Here is a 22540-nt window from a genome sequence, read left to right on the forward strand (position 1 = left end):
GACAACTGGGGAAGTCCGACACGATGAACTGACACCTGAGGTAGGTTACGGGGGTCATGAATGACAAATGACACCTGGAGTGGTCTGGGAGAGTCAGGTATAACAACTGACACTTAGAGCTGTCTGGGAGAGTCAGGTATGACAGTGATATCTGGGATGGCCTGGAGGAGTCAGTCATGACAGGTCACACACAGAGAGCTAGCCATGGCAGATGACACCCGAGGAGGCCTGGATCGGGACATGGGGTCGTCCATAAGAATAGATGCACACGTTGCTCTCACTGTGTGAGTGCTGGACCATCCCGAGTCTCTCTCACTGTTGCTGACTCCATTCACTATTATCTATCCCAGTCCTCCCTCTCCCAGCCCACCCTCTCCCAGCCCAACCTCTCCCAAACTGCCTCCTTCCAGCCGGCCCTCTCCCAGACTGCCTCCTAGCCCGCCCTCTCCCAGACTGCCTCCTAGCCCGCCCTCTCCCAGCCTTCCCCCTCCCAGCCTGCCCCTCTCCCAGCCTACGGCCCCCTAACCCAAGTGCCGAACGAGTTGGACCTCTGCTATGTATCCATTAATAGGTGAGGGCAGCGGTGTTGTCCTATGTGTGACGGTGGTGGTATCTCCCGTGTACAGGCGGTGTGGGTGACGGCGTTGCTGCCGTACGTGGTGCTGCTGATCCTGCTGGTAAGGGGCGTCACACTCCCGGGGGCCACACACGGCATCCTCTACTACCTCACTCCACGCTTTCAGATGCTGGACAAGCCCAAGGTGAGTCGCCTACCCCCCATTTCTGCAATCCTTTCTCCCCAGGTGATGTCACCCTCCTTGCCCTCTCAGCCAAAGGTGAGCTGCCCTCTCTGCTGTCTCAAAAGCCGACGGCCAGTCGCCTTCCTTGTCCTTACCCCAACTACCGGTGGGTCCCCCTGCCGACCCCTTTGTAGAGCTGACGGCTGACGATCGAGCAAGATCTTCTACCCTCTCTCTTGCAGCTGACAAACACAGTACTCTCCCTCCTCTCACAGTCCACATGTGTCCCACACTCAAGGTTGGAGTGATTCCTTGGCCTCCCAAAGATAAGTATTTTCATTGCTTTAGTTAACATGTTATGCATAAAGTGTTTTCTACATCAGATTCGATCATTCTTAGGTTAATGAGAAATCTAAACGCTTCTTCTTGCAGTTTTGCATCCAATACACTAATTCAAAATAGTCTCTGGTCAAAACTCATCATTTTTCACGTTTTACGCTTGGTTTGATGATCTTTTTTTCATGGGAAGTTAGGAAGATAGTAGGGTAGTTATGATGGGTTCCAGGGTTTGATGGCACGGGTTAGTGAGTGGACCATCTGCTCTTCCTCCCTCAGGTGTGGGTCGACGCTGCCACCCAGATCTTCTTCAGCCTCGGGCCAGGATTCGGTACTCTCCTAGCCCTCTCCTCCTACAATAAGTTCGACAACAACTGCTACAGGTAAGGGGTACAAGCTGATGAAATAGCTTCTTCAATCTTCGGTTGGGGACTACAAGTCTGATAACAATAACTTCTGGTTTGATTGCTACAGCCTCGTACAACAGGTAGTGCAAAAAGCGTTACAGTTGCTCCAGCCAAGTACTACAGGTACTACAACAAGTGTTACAGTTTCATACTGTAACTCTATCAATAGCGAATGATATATTTTGGTTTGTAGTTTTGATAGTACAGGATATTGCAGGCGGTCAATTCAGCTGTCACAAGTGCTGTTTACAGTAGCTCCGGCCTGCACGAAACACCACTTCTCCTCTCTCCACTTTCCTGATAAAATTATGACATAGACCCTCATACCCCACGGAGTCTGGCACCGCCTTCCCTTCCCGGGGTCTGGAATCCCTCAACCTAGCCCCAGCATCTGGGTTCCTCCACCCCAGCCCCAGGGTCTCATACCAACGTCTAGGTCCCTTCATCCCAGCCTGAGTGTCTGGATCCCTTCCACCTTAGCCCCAGCGTCTGAGTCTCTCTTCCCCTTCACTCTAGCCCTACTATCTGGCTCCCCTCACCTCAGCCCCAGGGTCTGGAACCCCTCACCTCAGCCCCAGGGTCTGGAACCCCTCACCTCAGCCCCAGGGTCTGGAACCCATCATCTCAGCCCCACGGTCTAGGTCCTCTTCACCCTAGCCTCAGCGTCTGGGTCCCCCTTCCCCAAAGTCTGGCGTGTAATTTGCTGCCATTTAAGAAGATAAGATTATGTTCAAAATTTCACAATAGCCAAAGGCAGATGGAGAGCAGATTTACGCTATAGTAATTAAAATGTTGATGAATATTTCTTCATATGAGAAGGTTGTTACCATTATTGGCCAGTACTCCTGCTAACTGCTGGATGTTATCTTCTCATCCAAGCCGCCTTGGAGGGTACCTTACTGTCATTCTTATCTTATACAAAGATAATACAGGCTTATACATCCTCACATGTTAGTAAACCACCGTAAGGCTCGGCACAACTACCAGCATTGCCCTAACTGCTCCTTAAAGCAACAGTGTGAAAATGAATAAAGTTTTAATGTAAAGTTCCAACTTCAATTGTATATACGATCTGTGGTCAAAATTGTTACACGCATCTTAATGCAAAATCGGTGTGAAAAGAAGGTTCGTTAGCTATCTCAGACAAGATATCTGGCCCAACAAGTAAGAAGATTAAAAAGATTCATATTACAATACTGGATGTAGAACAAATATACATATAGTGCATCAACACCATTGAAACAAGGAAAATTATGTTTCATACACAACTGAACCTGTAATGTATGGTATTGAAGAAATCAACATATGAACAATATCGTCATACAGTGATGGAACAAAGAAAATCTTTGATACAAATTGCAGTACACTTATTTGTTCCACACAGAAAATATTGTGCGTCACATGAAATCCTTAGATTAATCTTGGTGCGATGAATAGCAACATGTGACCTTTGAACCCAAGATCATGTAATGATCAACATCAATTATAGCAAAAGTGAATCCAGGCAATGTTAAAAGATAAGTCTGATCTCATGAACAATCAGCAGTCCCTAAAATACAATGAGAAAAAGAAAAAATGCTTTTAGCGCAGAGGAACAACGATCACTGAAAGACAGAAAACAGCCGTGGTGGATACCAGCCATGCGTGTCATCTTCAATGGGTACTGAAGAATATGTTATACATCTCTTGGAAGAAGTCATCAAACATCCTTGCAACATTATAACGTTCCAGCCACTACTATAAAACAATGACAGTACTAGCCCAAGAACAAATGAAGATATAGAAATGTGGACATGTGGATGCAAATACAAAAGTAGAACATGAGTCTCATCAATGTCGTATCAAGAACCAGGAATCTAGATACATACAGTCGAAGCGTTCATGTTCAATAGTTTCTGCAGCAGTGGTATGTACTACATGGCCCATGGTTCCCGCACTTATCTCTCCTGCGTCTCAAAACAAAGAAGAGAAAAATGAATTAGTTGTTGGCTGAGAGAGAATTAAAGTAATAATCCTGAGTATAGGGAAACATACCGAACCTCGGCATGCTGATGTAAAGATCAATGCAATTCCTGTCCAAATTGAGATGTAGCTACACCAAGTATGTATCTTAATGTACTTCCTGTACATACTGGTACAGCAATAATGCTGCACCAACAAGAATTTAGTATCAACTTATCATCAAAGCTTCTGAGACCAGATTGTAACTGTCTGTTTCCCAATTTGGTCTACACTATTGCCCATCTGGTGAACGCCACTTCTCCACACGGACTGTGACATAAACCGTAAGGCAAACAAAAACCCGGCCTTGACAAGTCATTACTATTGTCATGTTGGTCAATAAAAACACATGAACAGTAAAATCCTAATGATTTTACCGATTGAGATATTCCTAATATTCACACAATGATTCTACCGATTGAGATATTCCTAATATTCACACAATGATTTTGCCGATTGAGATATTCCTGATATTCACACAATGTTCCAAAAACCGTTGAAGTGTGATCTTGTAAGTGCGGCAAACATACAGAATATGTATGCCTTTCTAGAACCTCCAGCGTCGGATAAGATACTGGTCACTGTTGTCACCAAGCGACGGGAGGGAACAACATGGTAAATTGTGTACAAGGACGGGTTCTTTTCCCTTTGTTACCTTTATCAAGAGGTAGCTGCTTGCTACGGTGGAATCCATAAATGAGTAACATATCTCCACAAGGTTCTCAGAATAAGTGGGTGGAAGAGGATTCCACCCCATCTTCCCACTGGCAGATAGTTCAAGTAATACTACGGTAACAATGTTGGGTTGGCCTTGTGCTCATTTACCTAAAAAGGATAGGTCAAAAATGTACAAAACTGGTCTGAAGTGATCGGTTTGATCCACAAGGACATTCATGATTACTGTAATGAGCGAGAACAGTACGTTACTCTGTGATCCTCGATTTATTTCCGCCAGTTGTTTATTTAATGACCTGGGCGATTTCGTAAACACACCCATGTTTGCGTGTTTCTGCGTGTTTCTCCATAAAGTTTACTTGGCTGTTCTCCCTCTGGTCCTGAAGTACCTACCTACATCATCAAGGACTGGATTCCAAGTCTCAATATGTTGTTAAATAGGCTTCCTAAAATCTTTCAAACTAAATTGGGAAGTTTTCCTTTCACATGGTTTGTGCCTATACTAGCGTGATGATGTATGATGGCTAACGATTGGCTCACTTTCCCCTAAAGCTTTTGCTTGGCACCCCAACCCTGCCGACGCTCTGGCACACTCAGCTCTTTAACGTTTAGCTCCTCCCCCCACCACAGACCTACCGTTTAGGACCCCCTATCCCACGTAGCGTTTAGGACTCGCACCCCAGACCTAGCGTCTAGGACCCCTATATGATATCCTCAGCGTTTGCGACCCCCACCCAAGCATGACTCAGGTGATCAATAAGGTAGCGACACGGTACCTTGTGGAAGGTAAGGAACCAGTATTGTCCCTGTAACTACCTTGGCCTCATTGGCTGAACCTCCAGGAGAGTGAAGGACGAATAGTACCTGGGGTATCCTGGGGTCAAGTGAATCCTGCTGCTGCTGCTGCCGCTTCTGCTGCTACTGCTACTGCTCCTTCTGCTGCTACTGCTACTGCTAAGCCAGCAGCAGACCTGGAGATGTGTGTTTATCTTATGACTGGAGAGTGTGTGAGGCTTGTGGGACTCACCTGACCCGCAGCTCTGTCTTAACGTCATTGCTGACCTTCAGCAGACATGTTGAAATGACCACCAACAATTCGTCCCGGCCAATAGACAATTGGTTCTGGCCCACACATGATTGATCCTGGCCAAGAGATAAGAGCTGATAAGCAGACTGGATGACGTGGACCACCAGACGAGTAGACCACTCGCACCCGTCAACAACATTGATGGGAATGATGGGCCACACTAACGAGAACTTGTTATTCCTTCCCTCGTTACCTCCTACACCTCCCCCTCCTCCCTCAGGCTTCCCAGCAAACAACCCTGCTCTCCACCTCCCCAGGCTTCCCAGAAGACCCCCCTACTCTGCACCTACCCTAGCCTCCCCAGCAGACTCCCCCAGCCACCGGGATATCGTTATCTCCCCTCTGGTCGTCTGCCAAGCTTCCACACCCTCATTCCCACCTTAACTTTGTGGTGCTTTTTCAAGTTCATCATTACTGTGTTGCTTCGTCAAGTTCATCATTACTGTGTTGCTTCGTCAAGTTCATCATTACTGTGTTGCTTCGTCAAGTTCATCATTATTGTATTGCTTCCCAAGTTCATCATTATTGTGTTACTTCAAGTTCAACATCATTGTGTTACTTCGTCAAGTTCCTCATTATTGCGTTGTTTCGTCAAGTTCTTCATCATTGTTTTACTTCGTCAAGTCCATCATTACTGTGTTGCTTCATCATGTTCATCATTTCTGTGTTGCTTCCCAAATTCATTATTACTGTGTTGCTTCGTCAAGTTCATCATTATTGTGTTGCTTCGTCAAGTTCATCATTATTGTATTGCTTCCCAAGTTTATCATCACTGTGTTGCTTCGTCAAGTTCACCATTATTGTGTTGCTTCCCAAGTTCATCATTACTGTGTTGCTTCCCTAGTTCATCATTATTGTGTTGCTTCGTCAAGTTCATCATTGCTGTGTTGCTTCGTCAAGTTCATCATTACTGTGCTGCTTCGTCAAGTTCATCATTATTGTGTTGCTTCGTCAAGTTCATCATTATTGTATTGCTTCCCAAGTTCATCATTACTGTGTTGCTTCGTCAAGTTCATCATTACTGTGCTGCTTCGTCAAGTTCATAATTATTGTGTTGCTTCGTCAAGTTCATCATTACTGTGTTGCTTCGTCAAGTTCATTATTATTGTGTTGCTTCGTAAGTTCATCATTATTGTGTTGTTTCGTCAAGTTCATCATTACTGTATTGCTTCCCAAGTTCATCATTATTGTGTTACTTCATCAAGTTCATCATTACTGTATTGCTTCCCACGTTCATCATTACTGTGTTGCTTCGTCAAGTTCATCATTATTGTATTGCTTCTCAAGTTCATCATTACTGTGTTACTTCATCAAGTTCATCATTACTGTATTGCTTCCCACGTTCATCATTACTGTGTTTCTTCAAGTTCATTATTGTGTTGCTTCCCAAGTTCATCATTATTATGTTACTTCGTCAAGTTCAACATTATTGTGTTACTTCGTCAAGTTCCTCATTATTGTGTTGTTTCGTCAAGTTCCCCATCATTGTTTTACTTCGTCAAGTTCATCATTACTGTGTTGCTTCATCATGTTCATTATTTCTGTGTTGCTTCCCAAGTTCATCATTACTGTGTTGCTTCGTCAAGTTCCTCATTACTGTGTTGTTTCGTCAAGTTCGTCATTATTGTGTTGCTTCGTCAAATTCATCATTATTGCATTTGCTTCCCAAGTTCATCATTACGGTGTTGCTTCGTCAAGCTCACCATTATTGTGTTGCTTCGTCAAGTTCATCATTACTGTGCTGCTTCGTCAAGTTCATCATTACTGTGTTGCTTCTTCAAGTTCATCATTACTGTGTTGTTTCGTCAATTTCATCATTACTGTGTTGCTTCGTCAAATTCATCATTATTGTATTGCTTCCCAAGTTCATCATTACTGTGTTGCTTCGTCAAGTTCATCATTATTGTGTTGCTTCCTCAAGTTCATCATTGCTGTGTGCTTCGTCAAGTTCATCATTATTGTATTGCTTCCCAAGTTCATCATTACCTGTGTTGCTTCCCAAGTTCATTATTACTGTGTTGCTTCGTCAAGTTCATCATTACTGTGTTGCTTCGTCAAGTTCATCATTACTGTGTTGCTTCGTCAAGTTCATCATTAATTGTGTTTCTTCGTCAAGTTTATCATTACTGTGTTGCTTCGTCAAGTTCATCATTACTGTGCTGCTTCGTCAAGTTCATCATTATTGTGTTGCTTCGTCAAGTTCATCATTATTGTGTTGCTTCGTCAAGTTCATCATTACTGTGTTGCTTCGTCAAGTTCATCATTACTGTGTTGCTTCCCTAGTTCATCATTACTGTGTTTGCTTCGTCAAGTTCATCATTATTGTGTTGCTTCGTCAAGTTCATCATTACTGTGTTGCTTCGTCAAGTTCATCATTATTGTACTGCTTCCCAAGTTCATCATTACTGTGCTGCTTCGTCAAGTTCATCATTATTGTGTTGCTTCGTCAAGTTCATCATTATTGTGTTGCTTCGTCAAGTTCATCATTACTGTGTTGCTTCGTCAAGTTCATCATTACTGTGTTGCTTCGTCAAGTTCATCATTACTGTGTTGCTCCCCTATTTCATCATTATTGTATTGCTTCTTAAGTTCATCATTACTGTGTTGCTTCGTCAAGTTCATCATTATTGTGTTGCTTCGTCAAGTTCATCATTGCTGTGTTGCTTCGTCAAGTTCATCATTATTGTGTTGCTTCGTCAAGTTCATCATTACTGTGTTGCTTCGTCAAGTTCATCATTACTGTGCGGCTTCGTCAAGTTCATCATTATTGTGTTGCTTCCATAAGTTCATTATTACTGTGTTGCTTCGTCAAGTTCATCATTACTGTGTTGCTTCGTCAAGTTCATCATTACTGTGTTGCTTCCTTAGCTCATCATTACTGTGTTGCTTCGTCAAGTTCATCATTTCTGTATTGCTTCGTCAAGTTCCTCATTATTGTGTCGTTTCGTCAAGTTCTTCATCATTGTGTTGCTTCTCAAGTTCATCATTTCTGTGTTGCTTACCAAGTTTATTATTACTGTGTTGCTTCGTCAAGTTTCTCATTAGTGTGTTGTTTCGTCAAGTTCATCATTACTGTGTTGCTTCGTCAAGTTCATCATTACTGTGTTGTTTCTCAAGTTCATCATTATTGTGTTATTCGTCAAGCTCTAATGACTAAAGCTATGATGACTAACGCTATGATGACCAAAGCCATGATGACTAAAGCTATGATGACCAAAGCCATGATGACTAAAGCTATGATGACCAAAGCTATGATGACCAAAGCCACTATGTCTAAAGCTATGATGACCAAAGCCATGATGACTAAAGCTATGATGACCAAAGACATGATGACCAAAGCTATGATGACCAAAGCCATGATGTCTAAAGCTATGATGACTGTAACAATGTGATTAGTATTACTGTTGGTAGTATCATTGCTGTTATTGTTTTATATCATCATTACTAAGAAATATCATCAAAAGTACCTCGTCCTTGAAGCAGTTAGCGAGGAGGTTAGCATGATGGTATAAGATCCACTTCCAGTTCTCTGGTGCATCCACCTCGAGTTCCGCCTTTGGTGGTCCCACCTAAAGGTCTAACACCAGACCTCTTGTAGTTTCATCCGAAGGTCCACCTCCAGACCTTTGAATATTCCACCTGAAAGTCCGCCTCCGACCATCTCCCACGGTCGTACAACAGAAGCTGATAAAAACCAAAATATAAACAGAGATTAACACATGAATGTGGAGTTGGCATATGTTGTGATGGATGGCTCGTGTTCCGGCAGTAATTAGTTAGGTTGGTACAGCGCGCTCAATAACTTGTTCCTCTCCCAGCTCCCAGCATTGCGTCATCAGGAGGAAGAACTTCTCAAACAGGGTTACACGACTCCCCCACCGTGAGCCACGATCCATCGGGAGCCAAGTACCTCCCTCACCGTGAGCCACGATCAATCGGGAGCCACACACCTCCCCCACCGCGAGCCACTATCCATCGGGAGCCATCAACCTCCCCCACCGTGAGCCATGATCCATCAGGAGCCACTCACCTCCCCCACCGTGAGCCACGATCCATCGGGAACCACTCACCTTCCCCACCGTGAGCCTCGATCCATCGGGGGCCACACACCTCCCCCACCGTGAGCCAAGATCCATCGGGAGCCACACACCTCCCCCACCGTGAGCCAGGGTTCCACGTGAGCCACCTTCTCAGGGTTCTGGGAACGTCAGGTGTTAGTTCACAGGACGTATTGGCTTTTGTCCGTCGAGGTCCTACTGGGGACGCGAGTTACTGATGGTGCTAGTGAGGCGCACCGTCAACCTCTCAGGGAGGGAAAGAAAAGGTTTTGATCTCAGTATTTTTTTCAGCGTTGAGATAGCGGTCTATTTTTTGAGAAATTATCTGTCATGTTTCCGCATCTCTGAAGTTGAATAAGATACGTAGTTGGTCCTATTGTCATGTGAACTGAGGTGAAAACTGGCTAGTGGAGGTTACTGATAAATGTCACGTAATCAAGCAGGGTTGGGAGATCCGTCCTTAAAAACGTGCAGGACTGTAGCAGTCATCTGAGGTAGAAGGCCTGATGCCTCAAGAGGATGACCGCCTGCATTAGTGTCTTGTTGAAGACAAAATGTAACCGATGCACCAGACAAACGCAGGCGTCCGACAGTGGCTGATAACATGTCACTAATGACCGAACTACTCTACCCAAACATTACATTTGGGAGGATACTCTACACCACGAAATCACCGTAAGTTATCCATGAAGCCAAGGCGTTCCTTTATTTAAAGAAGTGTGATAACCTCTCCTTCTCATCCACTGATAGGTCTTCCGATCTCTAGCTGAGGGTATCGATAACAACAGTTGCGCTATTTCTCTCTCATTTTTCTGTTCTGACGGGTACTATAGCTGTCTCTTCCGCAGACAAACAATTATCTTTGGTTCCCGTTTCTCATGTAACAATGCTTTGGATAAAACTAACATCACCCCCCCCCCCCCCCCCCCCCCCCCCCCCCCCCGCTCCTCTTACTAACCCTATGCACCTTCCTGTAATCTCTTTTCGTACTGTCCGAGAAGAGATTTTCTCTGCGCACAAGCAAGGCTTATAGTTCTGATGACATCCATCCCCGTGTACTGAAAGAGTATGCCTCTGAACTTGTACCTGTGCTTGCTCGTCTGTTCTGTTTCTGTTCATAAACCAGAACTTTTCCCTTTCTTGGAAGGAGGTGTTGATATTTCCCATCCTAAAGTAGGGTAACTGTTCTAAACCCTATAACTATCGTTATTTCGCCTTGAAATCTACCATATTCAAAGCCTGTGAATCCTTCCTCAACTCCCATATCCTCAATTATCATAAATCTCACAGTCTTCTCTCTGATCACCAGTATTGCTTTTGTAAGGCGAAATCCATTGGTGATATTCTTTCCCATCTTACTAATGTCTAGTCATCATCCCTAAGATATTTTGGGGAATCCTATGTAGTTGCCCTTGACATATCCAAACTTTTGACAGCGCGTGGCATCGGGGTCTCATCTCTAAGCTCCCCTCTTTTTGGCTTCCCTCCCTCACGTTGCTCCTTCGTATCTAGATTCCTCTGACCGATCTATCTCCGTGGTTGTTAATTGATCAGCCTACCCCTGTTTCTCAAGGTTCTTTCCTGTCCCCTAACCTTTTTCTCCTTTTTACAACGATTTCATTTCTTCGACAAGTAGGTAAATACACTCTTACGTTGACGAATTAACATTGCACTCATCCACATCCTTCATTTCTGCTTCTCTCACTCGATCTGCATCTTGCCTCGACACAGCTTCCTCAATAAATTCATACTTGGACAGGATATCTCAGTGAGGTAAGCGAAATTTGGTTAAGTCTAATGCCTCCAAGAGTTATTTTCTACCCATAACTCTATCGAAAATTCCTCACATATTTCCTTTCTCTTGACTCAACAAATACTTAGTGTTACTGTAACATCCAATCTATATTGGAAACCAAACATTACGGCAATAGCTAAGAAACTGGGAGTCGTGTTTAGATGTCGAAATTTTTCTTCTGAACAGCTGCTCCGTTTATACAAATAATCCGGCCTTATGTGGAGTACGGCTGTCACATCTGGAGTGGTTCTAGGTTCTAGGTCTGCATCCTTACTTGACAGAATTAAGTCAAAAGTGGTCCGGCTTAGAATTTTCCCAAGCTAACTTCAAAACTTGACCATCTTGCCCCACTCCGTAATTTTTATTAACTTTCCCTCTTCTGTAGGTATTACTTTGGTTTTTGTTCCCCAAAACTGGGTGATTGTGTATCCCCACCTCCAGCTAGAGCACGCAATACTCAACAAGCTGCTGCGTCACATGGTTACTGTGTGGCCGTTGGCAACTCAAGTGTGGGCCAATTTGATATCAGTTTCTTTCCCTATACCTCGAAGCTTTGGAACTCTCTACCCTCTCATGTCTTTCCTAACAACAATGACCGGGCACATTTAAAAAGAAAATTTTTTTCAATTTCCAAAAATTCGTGCATATTTTCCTTTGTCTCTTCTTTTTCCCTTTCATAATCCTCTTTATATTTCAATTTAGACCCGGCCTTTCGTTCGTGAATGAAACCTCCATCGCATTATATATATATATATATATATATATATATATATATATATATATATATATATATATATATATGGTTGCAGTTCCTGATGAAGTTAACACCACACGGGAAGTAGAGGCGCCTGGCCTCTCCAGTCTATCACCATACGTGAGTTACAGGCATCTAGCCTCTCCTGTCTGCCACCACACGTGAGTTACAGTCGCTTAGCCTCTCCTGTCTACCACCACACTCAAGGCACGGACGACTGGCTTCTCCTCCCACACTCCACGGAGGCCGCCATGCTGATTATTAAACGTTGGCCCTGAATTGAAAAACATTGGCCCTAAACTATAAAAGTTCTCCTCGAGGCAGAAGTGTGGACGGAAACTAAAGCCTGGGTGGAAGAACAACAGGATGCTGGAGAGTGAGTGCTTAGCCCTCCCTGCCTCGGATGACTCAACTAGAGGGTGTGGAGCGCCCTCGTCCAGGGTGAGAGCTGTAGGGCTCCCTCAGTGCCACCTCACCTTGGGTGCTATTAGATGAACTGTCACAGCAGAGTGCCCGTGTAGGATGACACGGTCGCTTCCTATCCGTAATACTTGTGGTGGTGCAGAAGGCCTGGGGACGGGGTGTTGTGAACATTGACGACACACTGACAGAGTATAGTGGTCAATCAGCGGTGGGAGGGCCTCGTTAAGGTCACGCTCCTCCCTTGTTTGGGGGGTAATTGGTCGTTGGGATAACAAAACTAGCTTCAGGATAAGGCTAGATAACTACCTAGTTAGCTAGTTACGCTAAGGGCAATTACGTTGTGTGTGTGTGTGTGTGTGTGTGTGTGTGTGTGTTGAGGACTCGTCCCGTGGTGCTCCTGCGGGCTCCTGGCCGCCACTAAAGGGAGGCCGGCAGTTGGTGTGTGTTTGCTATCATAAGTCACCACCTGTATTGCTCAAGTGGCTGGCCCGCCTCCTAAGGTGCACCACTTGTCCTCCCTGTGATCCGCAGGTGGCGCCGTCCGCCTCTCACCTGTGGTGTCGTGATGCTGAGGAGGAAACTCTCTTCCCGGTCTCCACTCTCCCCCTCCGCCATTCTCCCCGTCCGCCATTCTCCCCCTTCGCCACTCTCCCCCTCCGCCACTCTCTTGCCCTCCACCACTCTCCTATTCCCATCACTCTTTCCCCGTATCTCCCCTCCACCATTCCCATTCACTACTGCCTATCCACCAGTTTTTCCCCCACCACTCTTCCCCTGCACCATTTTCCCCCTCCATTGTTCTCCTCTCCACCATTTTCTCCCTTCACCACTCTTCCCGTTTACTACTCTCCCATTCACTACTCTCCCCCTCCACCACTCTCTCCCTACACAACTCTCCCTCCACCACTTTCCTTCTCCACCATTCTCTTCATCTGTCACTCTCCCCATCCACCACTCTCTCCCTACACCACTCTCTCCCTCCACCACTTTCCCTCTCCACCATTCTCTTTATCTATCACTTTCCCCCTCCACCACTCTCTTCCTACACCACTCTCCTCCTCCATCACTCCTCCCCTCCCTCCCTCCCTCCCTCCCTCCCTCCCTCCCTCCCTCCCCTGTCCTTGTTATGCGCCAATGAATCTAATTATCGTCGATCCTCTTTTCCTGTTCTTACTCGTAATGCCGTTCGTATACTCTCTCTCTCTCTCTCTCTCTCTCTCTCTCTCTCTCTCTCTCTCTCTCTCTCTCTCTCTCTCTCTCTCTCTCTCTCTCTCTCTCTCTCTCTCTCTCTCTCTCTCTCTCTCCACTCCCATGCCTTAAGTCTTCCTCTGTCTTCCCACCGGCGCTCCTGCTGCCCCTCCGTGCCAGCGCTGTTCTCACAATGAGACCAATAAGCCACGCACCGGCCTGCCCAGTGAGGAGGCTCCTCGCGGATGCCACCACCTCCCCCATCCGCGACCTACCATTAATGTCTTCTCTCTTACGCGGCGCCTGCTGACGACCTCCCACGGCTACGGACGACCTCCCGTGCATGTTGACGACCTTCCATCCCTGCTGACGAATTCTTTCGCCAGCTGACGACTTTTCGAGCCTACTGGAGATTTTTCACGCCTACCGACAACTCTCCATGTATGCTGATAACCTCCCACACCCACCTGGTCTAGAATGGTCACACCTGATCCAAGCTGGTCACACCTGATCTAGGCTGGTCACACCTGATCTAGGCTGGTCACACCTGATCTAGGCTGGTCACACCTGATCTAGGCTGGTCACACCTGATCTAGGCTGGTCACACCTGATCTAGGCTGGTCACACCTGATCTAGGCTGGTCACACCTGATCTAGGCTGGTCACACCTGATCTAGGCTGGTCACACCTGGTCTAAGCTGTTTGCATCTGCTGCTTGATAGCCACAAGAATACCTTTTGATGCAGTTGTAGTCAGGTTAGCTGTAATCAGCAGTTCTGTGGTCACTTGTAGCATGCAGGTCTGTTGTTAATCTTTTTCAGCAGGTCTGTGGTCAAATGTAGTCGATAGGTCTGGGGTCAGCTGTAGTTAGGTTTGTGGTCAGTTGTAGTCCCATGGTCTGTAGTCAGCTGTAGTTGGTATGTTTGTGGATAATAACGGTCAGTAGATCTGTAGTTAGCTATAGTCAGTATGTCTGTGGTCGCATGTAGTCAGCAGGTGAGGTCACGTATAGTCAGCAGGTCTGTGGTCAACTGTGGTCAGCAAATTTATGGTTTGCTGTTGTCAGCAGGTCTGTGATTCATCGGTCAACTGTGGTCATTATATCTCTGGTTAACTGCACTCAGCAGGTCTGTGGTCAGCTACAGTCAGCAACTCTCTGGTCAACTGCAGTCCATAGGTCCAGGGCCAGCTGTAGATCTGTGGTCATTTGTACTCAGTAGCTCTACGGTCAGCTGTGATAAGTAGGTCTGTGGTCACTGTGGTCAGCTGGTCTTGGGTCAGCTGTGGTCTGTAAGTTTGTGGTCAACTGTTGTCGTTATGTATGAGGTCAGCTATAGTCAGCAGGTCTGGGGTCAGGTGTAGTCAGAAGGTCTGGGGTCAACAGTTTTCAGCAGGTCTGAAGTCAGCTGTAGTCAGCAGGGACTGGGGCCTACTGCAGTCAACAGGTCTGGTGTCAGCTGTGGTCAGCGGGTCTGGGGTCATTTGCAGTCATCAGCTCTCGTCATCTCTAAACAGTAGGTCTAGGGTCAGAAGGCCCAAATCATATCTCATTGTTCTTACTGAACGTATGACAGTTTACGTCAGCCCACTTTTATCCTGACTGTATGCACAACAGTGTACACACATGGCTCCCCGTTTACTAACGTTCCTCCAGCTGCCCTGCTTGATCTGTACCTCAACTTCCTTCACTTCCCAGCACAGCTTACTTCCTTCCTTCGCCTCCCAGTACAGCGTACAGAACTCCTGCCTCCACTTCCCAGTACAGCGTATCGCCCCCCTCCGTACCCCAGAACAGCATCTCTCTTGCCTCCACTTCCCAGTTAGCTGACCTCCTTTGCATCCCGTCTTAACAACAAAATCTCCTCACCTTATCCGTCCATCAAAGTCTCACCAAGGTTCTCCCGTAACTCCCCCCTCCCTCATGGTTGTCCTCCCTTGACTAAAGCCTTAGTAGGGTCCTACCCAGACTTTCCTCTACCAAAGTCCTCTTTGACTCTGTCGCTTGTGTAGGTTTGCTGCAATTGCCGCTGACGCCATAACTTTCCTTCTCCGCCAGCACCACCGAATTAACCCTCTCCTCTGCCCCCCCCCCCCCCTTACTATTGTAGTGCACTTGCTCTGCCCCCCTGCCAGTGTACCTCACTAACTGCCCCTCTGTCAGAGTCTCCTCTAACCCTGTCCCCCTGCCCTGTCTACCTCACCAACTTCCCCCTGGCATAGTCCTTTCTAACTCTAGTCCCCCCCCCCCTCCCCGTCCCCGCCAGCGTACCTCACTAACTGCTCCATCCAAGTGTACCCCATTAACTGCCCCCTGCCTGAGTACCTCACACTGCCCCCTGCCAGAGTGCCCCACTTAATACCTGTGCTACATTACCTCACTGAGCCTAGTCTCCCGCACCATCAGGGACGCGCTGCTGACGTCATCGATCAACTGCCTGACCAGCTTCCTAGCGGGGTTCGTCATCTTCTCGGTGCTGGGCTACATGGCCAACGTCCAGAACAAGCTGATCTCCGAGGTCGGCGAGGAAGGTCAGCAACGATAGTTTTCCCTGCACTCATGCCGCTTCTTTTGTCACACTATACCTAAAACAACTGCCATAGCCCAACACCTGCACCGACACTTTTCTCAACACTTATCTCAACACCTATCGAACACCTGCCTCAACACCTGCCCATGACCGGCACCAGCTACTGTCTCAACACCTAACCCACAACTTTTTCCAACACCTGCCCAAACACTTACCTCAACACCTGCCGCGACACATCTCACAACTCCTGATCCAGCATCACTTCCATACTTAATCCCAAAAACTTGGTCCCAAATTAGATGTGATCTCGATTTGTAATGACGTGACCCAACACGAAAATGTACACGAAAACTCCAGCCATTCACTTGCACCTATGATTTGTAACAGCAGGTAACGTGACATCACCACCACACCTGCCCTTATAACTGGTAACAGCAGGTACCATGCACCTATAACTGGTAACAGCAGGTAACACCACTACATCTGCATCAATGACAGGTAACACGAGGAAACCACAACAGCACCAAGCCTGGCCTCTCTGCCTCAGACAGCGTAGGGCCAGGCCTGGCCTCCCCGCTTCACTCCAGTAAATTACTTGGACATAGTTTTTCTTCAGACGTTTAAGGACCAGACTGACACAAACGCTATCAATTTGTTACTCCAGAGCAGATGTGTCGTCGTAATTCTCTGATGTTCCTCTATGGTTCTCATTTCTTACCACCATTGCTAAACTCGAAAAGTGTCTGGTAATACTGTTGAACACAATTGTGTCTGGCAATACTGTTCAACACAACTGTGTCTGGTAACACTCTTGGACACCACCAGTATCTGGTAACATTGTTGAACACGAACTGTATCTAGTAACAGTGTAAACAGTAACTCTGTGTGTTAACAATGCTGGAGACGAATTGTGTCCAGTAACACTGTTGAACACCAACTCAGTCTGATCACGACGTCGAACACAAATTGTCTGATAACAATGATGAACTGTCTGGTAAACCTTTGACAACAAGTTTTTATGGTAACACCATTGAACACCAGATATGTCTGGTAACATATTGAACACCACTGTCTGGTAAATTTCTTACACCAAATTTGTCTGGTAACACTGTTGAACACTAGATATGTTTGGTACCACTGATGAACACAAAAACGTGCCTAGTACCACTGATGAACACCAAACGTGTCTAGTACCAGTGATGAACACCAAACGTGTCTAGTACCAGTGATGAACACCAAACGTGTCTAGTACCAGTGATGAACACCAAACGTGCCTAGTACCACTGATGAACACCAAACGTGCCTAGTGCCACTGATGAACACCAAACGTGCCTAGTGCCACTGATGAACACCAAACGTGCCTAGTACCACTGATGAACACCAAACTTGCCTAGTGCCACTGATGAACACCAAACTTGCCTAGTACCACTGATGTACACCAAACGTGCCTAGTGCCACTGATGAACACCAAACGTGCCTAGTACCACTGATGAACACCAAACGTGCCTAGTACCACTGATGAACACAAAAACGTGCCTAGTACCACTGATGAACACCAAACGTGTCTAGTACCAGTGATGAACACCAAACGTGTCTAGTACCAGTGATGAACACCAAACGTGTCTAGTACCAGTGATGAACACCAAACGTGCCTAGTACCACTGATGAACACCAAACGTGCCTAGTGCCACTGATGAACACCGAACGTGCCTAGTGCCACTGATGAACACCAAACGTGCCTAGTACCACTGATGAACACCAAACTTGCCTAGTGCCACTGATGAACACCAAACTTGCCTAGTACCACTGATGAACACCAAACGTGCCTAGTGCCACTGATGAACACCAAACGTGCCTAGTACCACTGATGAACACCAAACGTGTCTAGTACCACTGATGAACACCAAACGTGCCTAGTGCCACTGATGAACACCAAACGTGCCTAGTGCCACTGATGAACACCAAACGTGCCTAGTGCCACTGATGAACACCAAACGTGCCTAGTGCCACTGATGAACACCAAACGTGTCTAGTGCCACTGATGAACACCAAACGTGTCTAGTACCACTGATGAACACCAAACGTGCCTAGTGCCACTGATGAACACCAAACGTGCCTAGTGCCACTGATGAACACCAAACGTGTCTAGTACCACTGATGAACACCAAACGTGCCTAGTGCCACTGATGAACACCAAACGTGCCTAGTGCCACTGATGAACACCAAACTTGCCTAGTGCCACTGATGAACACCAAACGTGTCTAGTGCCACTGATGAACACCAAACGTGCCTAGTGCCACTGATGAACACCAAACGTGCCTAGTGCCACTGATGAACACCAAACGTGCCTAGTGCCACTGATGAACACCAAACGTGTCTAGTACCACTGATGAACACCAAACGTGCCTAGTGCCACTGATGAACACCAAACGTGCCTAGTACCACTGATGAACACCAAACGTGCCTAGTGCCACTGATGAACACCAAACGTGCCTAGTACCACTGATGAACACCAAACGTGCCTAGTGCCACTGATGAACACCAAACGTGCCTAGTACCACTGATGAACACCAAACGTGTCTGGTATCGCTAATATCCTTAAGGGATATGACGTCATGCTCACGGGTCATACCGTCATGCACAAAGGTTGTGCTCAAAGAGTTAAGTGCATGGGGAAGATGAACAGATTGAATATATCATCTTCCTTTTATCTGGTTATATTTAACTGCTTTTATCTGAGCGTTTTGTGTTTGTTAGTAGAAAACAAACTTTGACAAAGTATTGATACAAGTATTGTGGTATACAGTGACGAACCCTCACCATCTGTTGTATTGCCGATATGACACAGGTGTTGTGGTGTATAGTGACGAACCCTCACCATCTGTTGTACTGCCGATATGACACAGGTGTTGTGGTGTATAGTGACGAACCCTCACCATCTGTTTTTGTATTGCCGATATGACACAGATGTTGTGGTGTATAGTGACGAACCCTAACTATCATGTATATTGAGAATCATAGTTGTTTAGTACATCCTGATACGTTTTGATAATCCTAACAACAGTGTACCTGATGTACAGTACACTGTATGGGACAGCTGCGCACACTGTACACCGTATGTTACAGCTACGCACATTGTACGCTGTATGTTACAGCTATACACATTGTACACCTTACGGTACAACTAAGCACATCGTACTGTTCAGTGACACTACACCCAGCCAAACGTTTCCTACATGTGGCCACACATTAACCTATAATATAGCATACAATATAATCACCCAACCACTCACTTGAATACATCCTGATATATAGCAACCCACACACTGACGATATTTTAGACTCATTGTTTATTATGCCTAAACAGTCTCCTCGCATGCACCGTACAGCTCCAAGACATTGTACTATAGTCTCACAAATGTGACAGTGTACTATAGCCTCACAAATGTGGCGACAGTGTACTATAGCCTCACAAATGTGGCGACAGTGTACTATAGCCTCACAAATGTGGCGACAGTGTACTATAGCCTCACAAATGTGGCAGTGTACTATAGCCTCACAAATGTGGTAGCGTATTATAGCCTCACAAATGTGACAGACAGTGTACTATAGCCTCACAAATGTGACAGACAGTGTACTATAGCCTCACAAATGTGGCAGACAGTGTACTATAGCTTCACAAATGTGGCAGACAGTGTACTATAGCTTCACAAATGTGGCAGACAGTGTGCTATAGCCTCACAAATGTGGCAAACAGTGTACTATAGCTTCACAAATGTGGCAGACAGTGTACTATAGCCTCACAAATGTGGCAGACAGTGTACTATAGCTTCACAAATGTGACAGACAGTGTACTATAGCCTCACAAATGTGACAGACAGTGTACTATAGCCTCACAAATGTGACAGACAGTGTACTATAGCCTCACAAATGTGGCAGACAGTGTACTATAGCTTCACAAATGTGGCAGACAGTGTACTATAGCTTCACAAATGTGGCAGACAGTGTGCTATAGCCTCACAAATGTGGCAAACAGTACGGTAAATCCAGTGTCGTTCCACAGGTCCGGGGTTGGTGTTCACGGTATACCCTGAAGCCATCGCCACCATGACGGGTTCTGTCTTCTGGTCCATCATCTTCTTCCTCATGCTCATCACGCTCGGTAAGTGGTCTGTTTACATACAACCAGTTATTCTCAGTAAGGGGCCATCATTTCATAACATTTTCAGGGATAGATCCTGGTGCAGACGAAGGCCATATCTATCTTACAGGTGCCATTTATCATTACACAGTGCTTGTCTCATTATAGATATTACTGTATGGTATATATTATATTTCACTTACAATCTCTGCAGTTTACTATTATACTCAGTAATTATATTACTTGCAAAGACACCTCTGGTCAAATGTTCTTGAGTGCTCCTGCTGATTGGGTGACCTGTTCACAAGGAATCTTACTTATCATGTTGATCTCCGTTACATGTCTGGCTTGTGACTCTACATAACCGCCCAATCCACAAGCGCAAATATGTGTAGTTTCTTCCACTGCTCACAAGAGAAGCTTTTTTCTTATATATATATATATATATATATATATATATATATATATATATATATATATATATATATATATATATATATATATATATTGCGTAAAGGTTGGACCACCTTGCTTAGACCTTGGATCTGTGTATCTATGTAGTTCTCTCTCTCTCTCTCTCTCTCTCTCTCTCTCTCTCTCTCTCTCTCTCTCTCTCTCTCTCTCTCTCTCTCTCTCTCTCTCTCTCTCTCTCTCTCTCTCTCTCTCTCTCTCTCTCTCTCTCTTATATATATATATATATATATATATATATATATATATATATATATATATATATATATATATATATATATATATATATTATTATTATATTGTGCTTTGTCTCTGTCTCCCGCGTTTGCGAGGTAACGCAAGGAAACAGACGAAAGAAATGGCCCAACCCACCCCCACACACACAAATATACATACCTATACATCTCAATGTACACATATATATATATACACACACAGACATATACATATATGCACATGTACATAAATCATACTGTCTGCCTTTATTTATTTCCATCGCCACCTCGCCACACATGGAATAACATCTCCCTCTCCCCCTCATGTGTGCGAGGTAGCGCTAGGAAAAGACAACAAAGGCCCCATTCGTTCACACTCAGTCTCTAGCTGTCATGTAATAATGCCCGAAACCACAACTCTTTCCACATCCAGGCCCCACACAACTTTCCATGGTTTACCCCAGACGCTTCACATGCCCTGATTCAATCCATTGACAGCACGTCGACCCCGGTATACCACATCGATCCAATTCACTCTATTCCTTGCCCGCCTTTCACAATCCTGCATGTTCAGGCCCCGATCACTCAAAATCTTTTTCACTCCATCTTTCCACCTCCAATTTGGTCTCCCACTTCTCCTCGTTCCCTCCACCTCCGACACATATATCCTCTTGGTCAATCTTTCCTCACTCATTCTCTCCATGTGCCCAAACCATTTCAAAACACCCTCTTCTGCTCTCTCAACCACGCTCTTTTTATTTCCACACATCTCTCTTACCCTTACATTAGTTACTCGATCAAAGCACCTCACACCACATATTGTCCTCAAACATCTCATTTCCAACACATCCACCCACCTGCGCACAACTCTATCCATAGCCCACGCCTCGCAACCATACAACATTGTTGGAACCACTATTCCTTCAAACATACCCATATATACATATATTTTTTTTTTTTTTTTCATACTATTTGCCATTTCCCGCGTTAGCGAGGTAGCGTTAAGAACAGAGAACTGGGCCTTAGAGGGAATATCCTCACCTGACCCCCTTCTCTGTTCCTTCTTTTGGAAAATTAAAAAAAAAAAAAAAAAAAAAATATATGTATATATGGGTATGTTTGAAGGAATAGTGGTTCCAACAATGTTGTATGGTTGCGAGGCGTGGGCTATGGATAGAGTTGTGCGCAGGTGGGTGGATGTGTTGGAAATGAGATGTTTGAGGACAATATGTGGTGTGAGGTGCTTTGATCGAGTAACTAATGTAAGGGTAAGAGAGATGTGTGGAAATAAAAAGAGCGTGGTTGAGAGAGCAGAAGAGGGTGTTTTGAAATGGTTTGGGCACATGGAGAGAATGAGTGAGGAAAGATTGACCAAGAGGATATATATATATATATATATATATATATATATATATATATATATATATATATATATATATATATATATATATATATATATTTCTTTCTTTTCTTTCATACTATTTGCCATTTCCCGCGTTAGCGAGGTAGCGTTAAGAACAGGGGACTGGGCCTTTGAGGGTATAGCCTCACCAAGCCCCCTTCTCTGTTCCTTCTTTTGGAAAATTAGAAAGAAAAAAAAAAGAGAGGGGAGGATTTCCAGCCCCCCGCTGCCTCCCCTTTTAGTCGCCTTCTACGACGCGCAGGGAAATACGTGGGAAGTATTCTTTCTCCCCTATATATATATATATATATATATATATA

The 22540-nt window shown here is 45.3% G+C and overlaps 1 protein-coding gene across 1 annotated transcript in view; it reads left to right on the top strand.

Annotated features, from left to right (window-relative positions):
* SerT (Serotonin transporter) overlaps positions 1–22540 on the top strand; it is a 159877-nt gene that overhangs the window by 118885 nt on the left and 18452 nt on the right. Inside the window, exons 7-10 of the mRNA XM_071659891.1 lie at positions 627–761; positions 1356–1459; positions 15868–15992; positions 20055–20153. Of these exons, the coding sequence (XP_071515992.1) occupies positions 627–761; positions 1356–1459; positions 15868–15992; positions 20055–20153 (463 nt within the window). The remainder of the gene's footprint in view (positions 1–626; positions 762–1355; positions 1460–15867; positions 15993–20054; positions 20154–22540) is intronic.

The sequence above is a fragment of the Panulirus ornatus genome, chromosome 68, assembly GCF_036320965.1.
Source record: "Panulirus ornatus isolate Po-2019 chromosome 68, ASM3632096v1, whole genome shotgun sequence".
Lineage (NCBI taxonomy): Eukaryota > Metazoa > Arthropoda > Malacostraca > Decapoda > Palinuridae > Panulirus > Panulirus ornatus.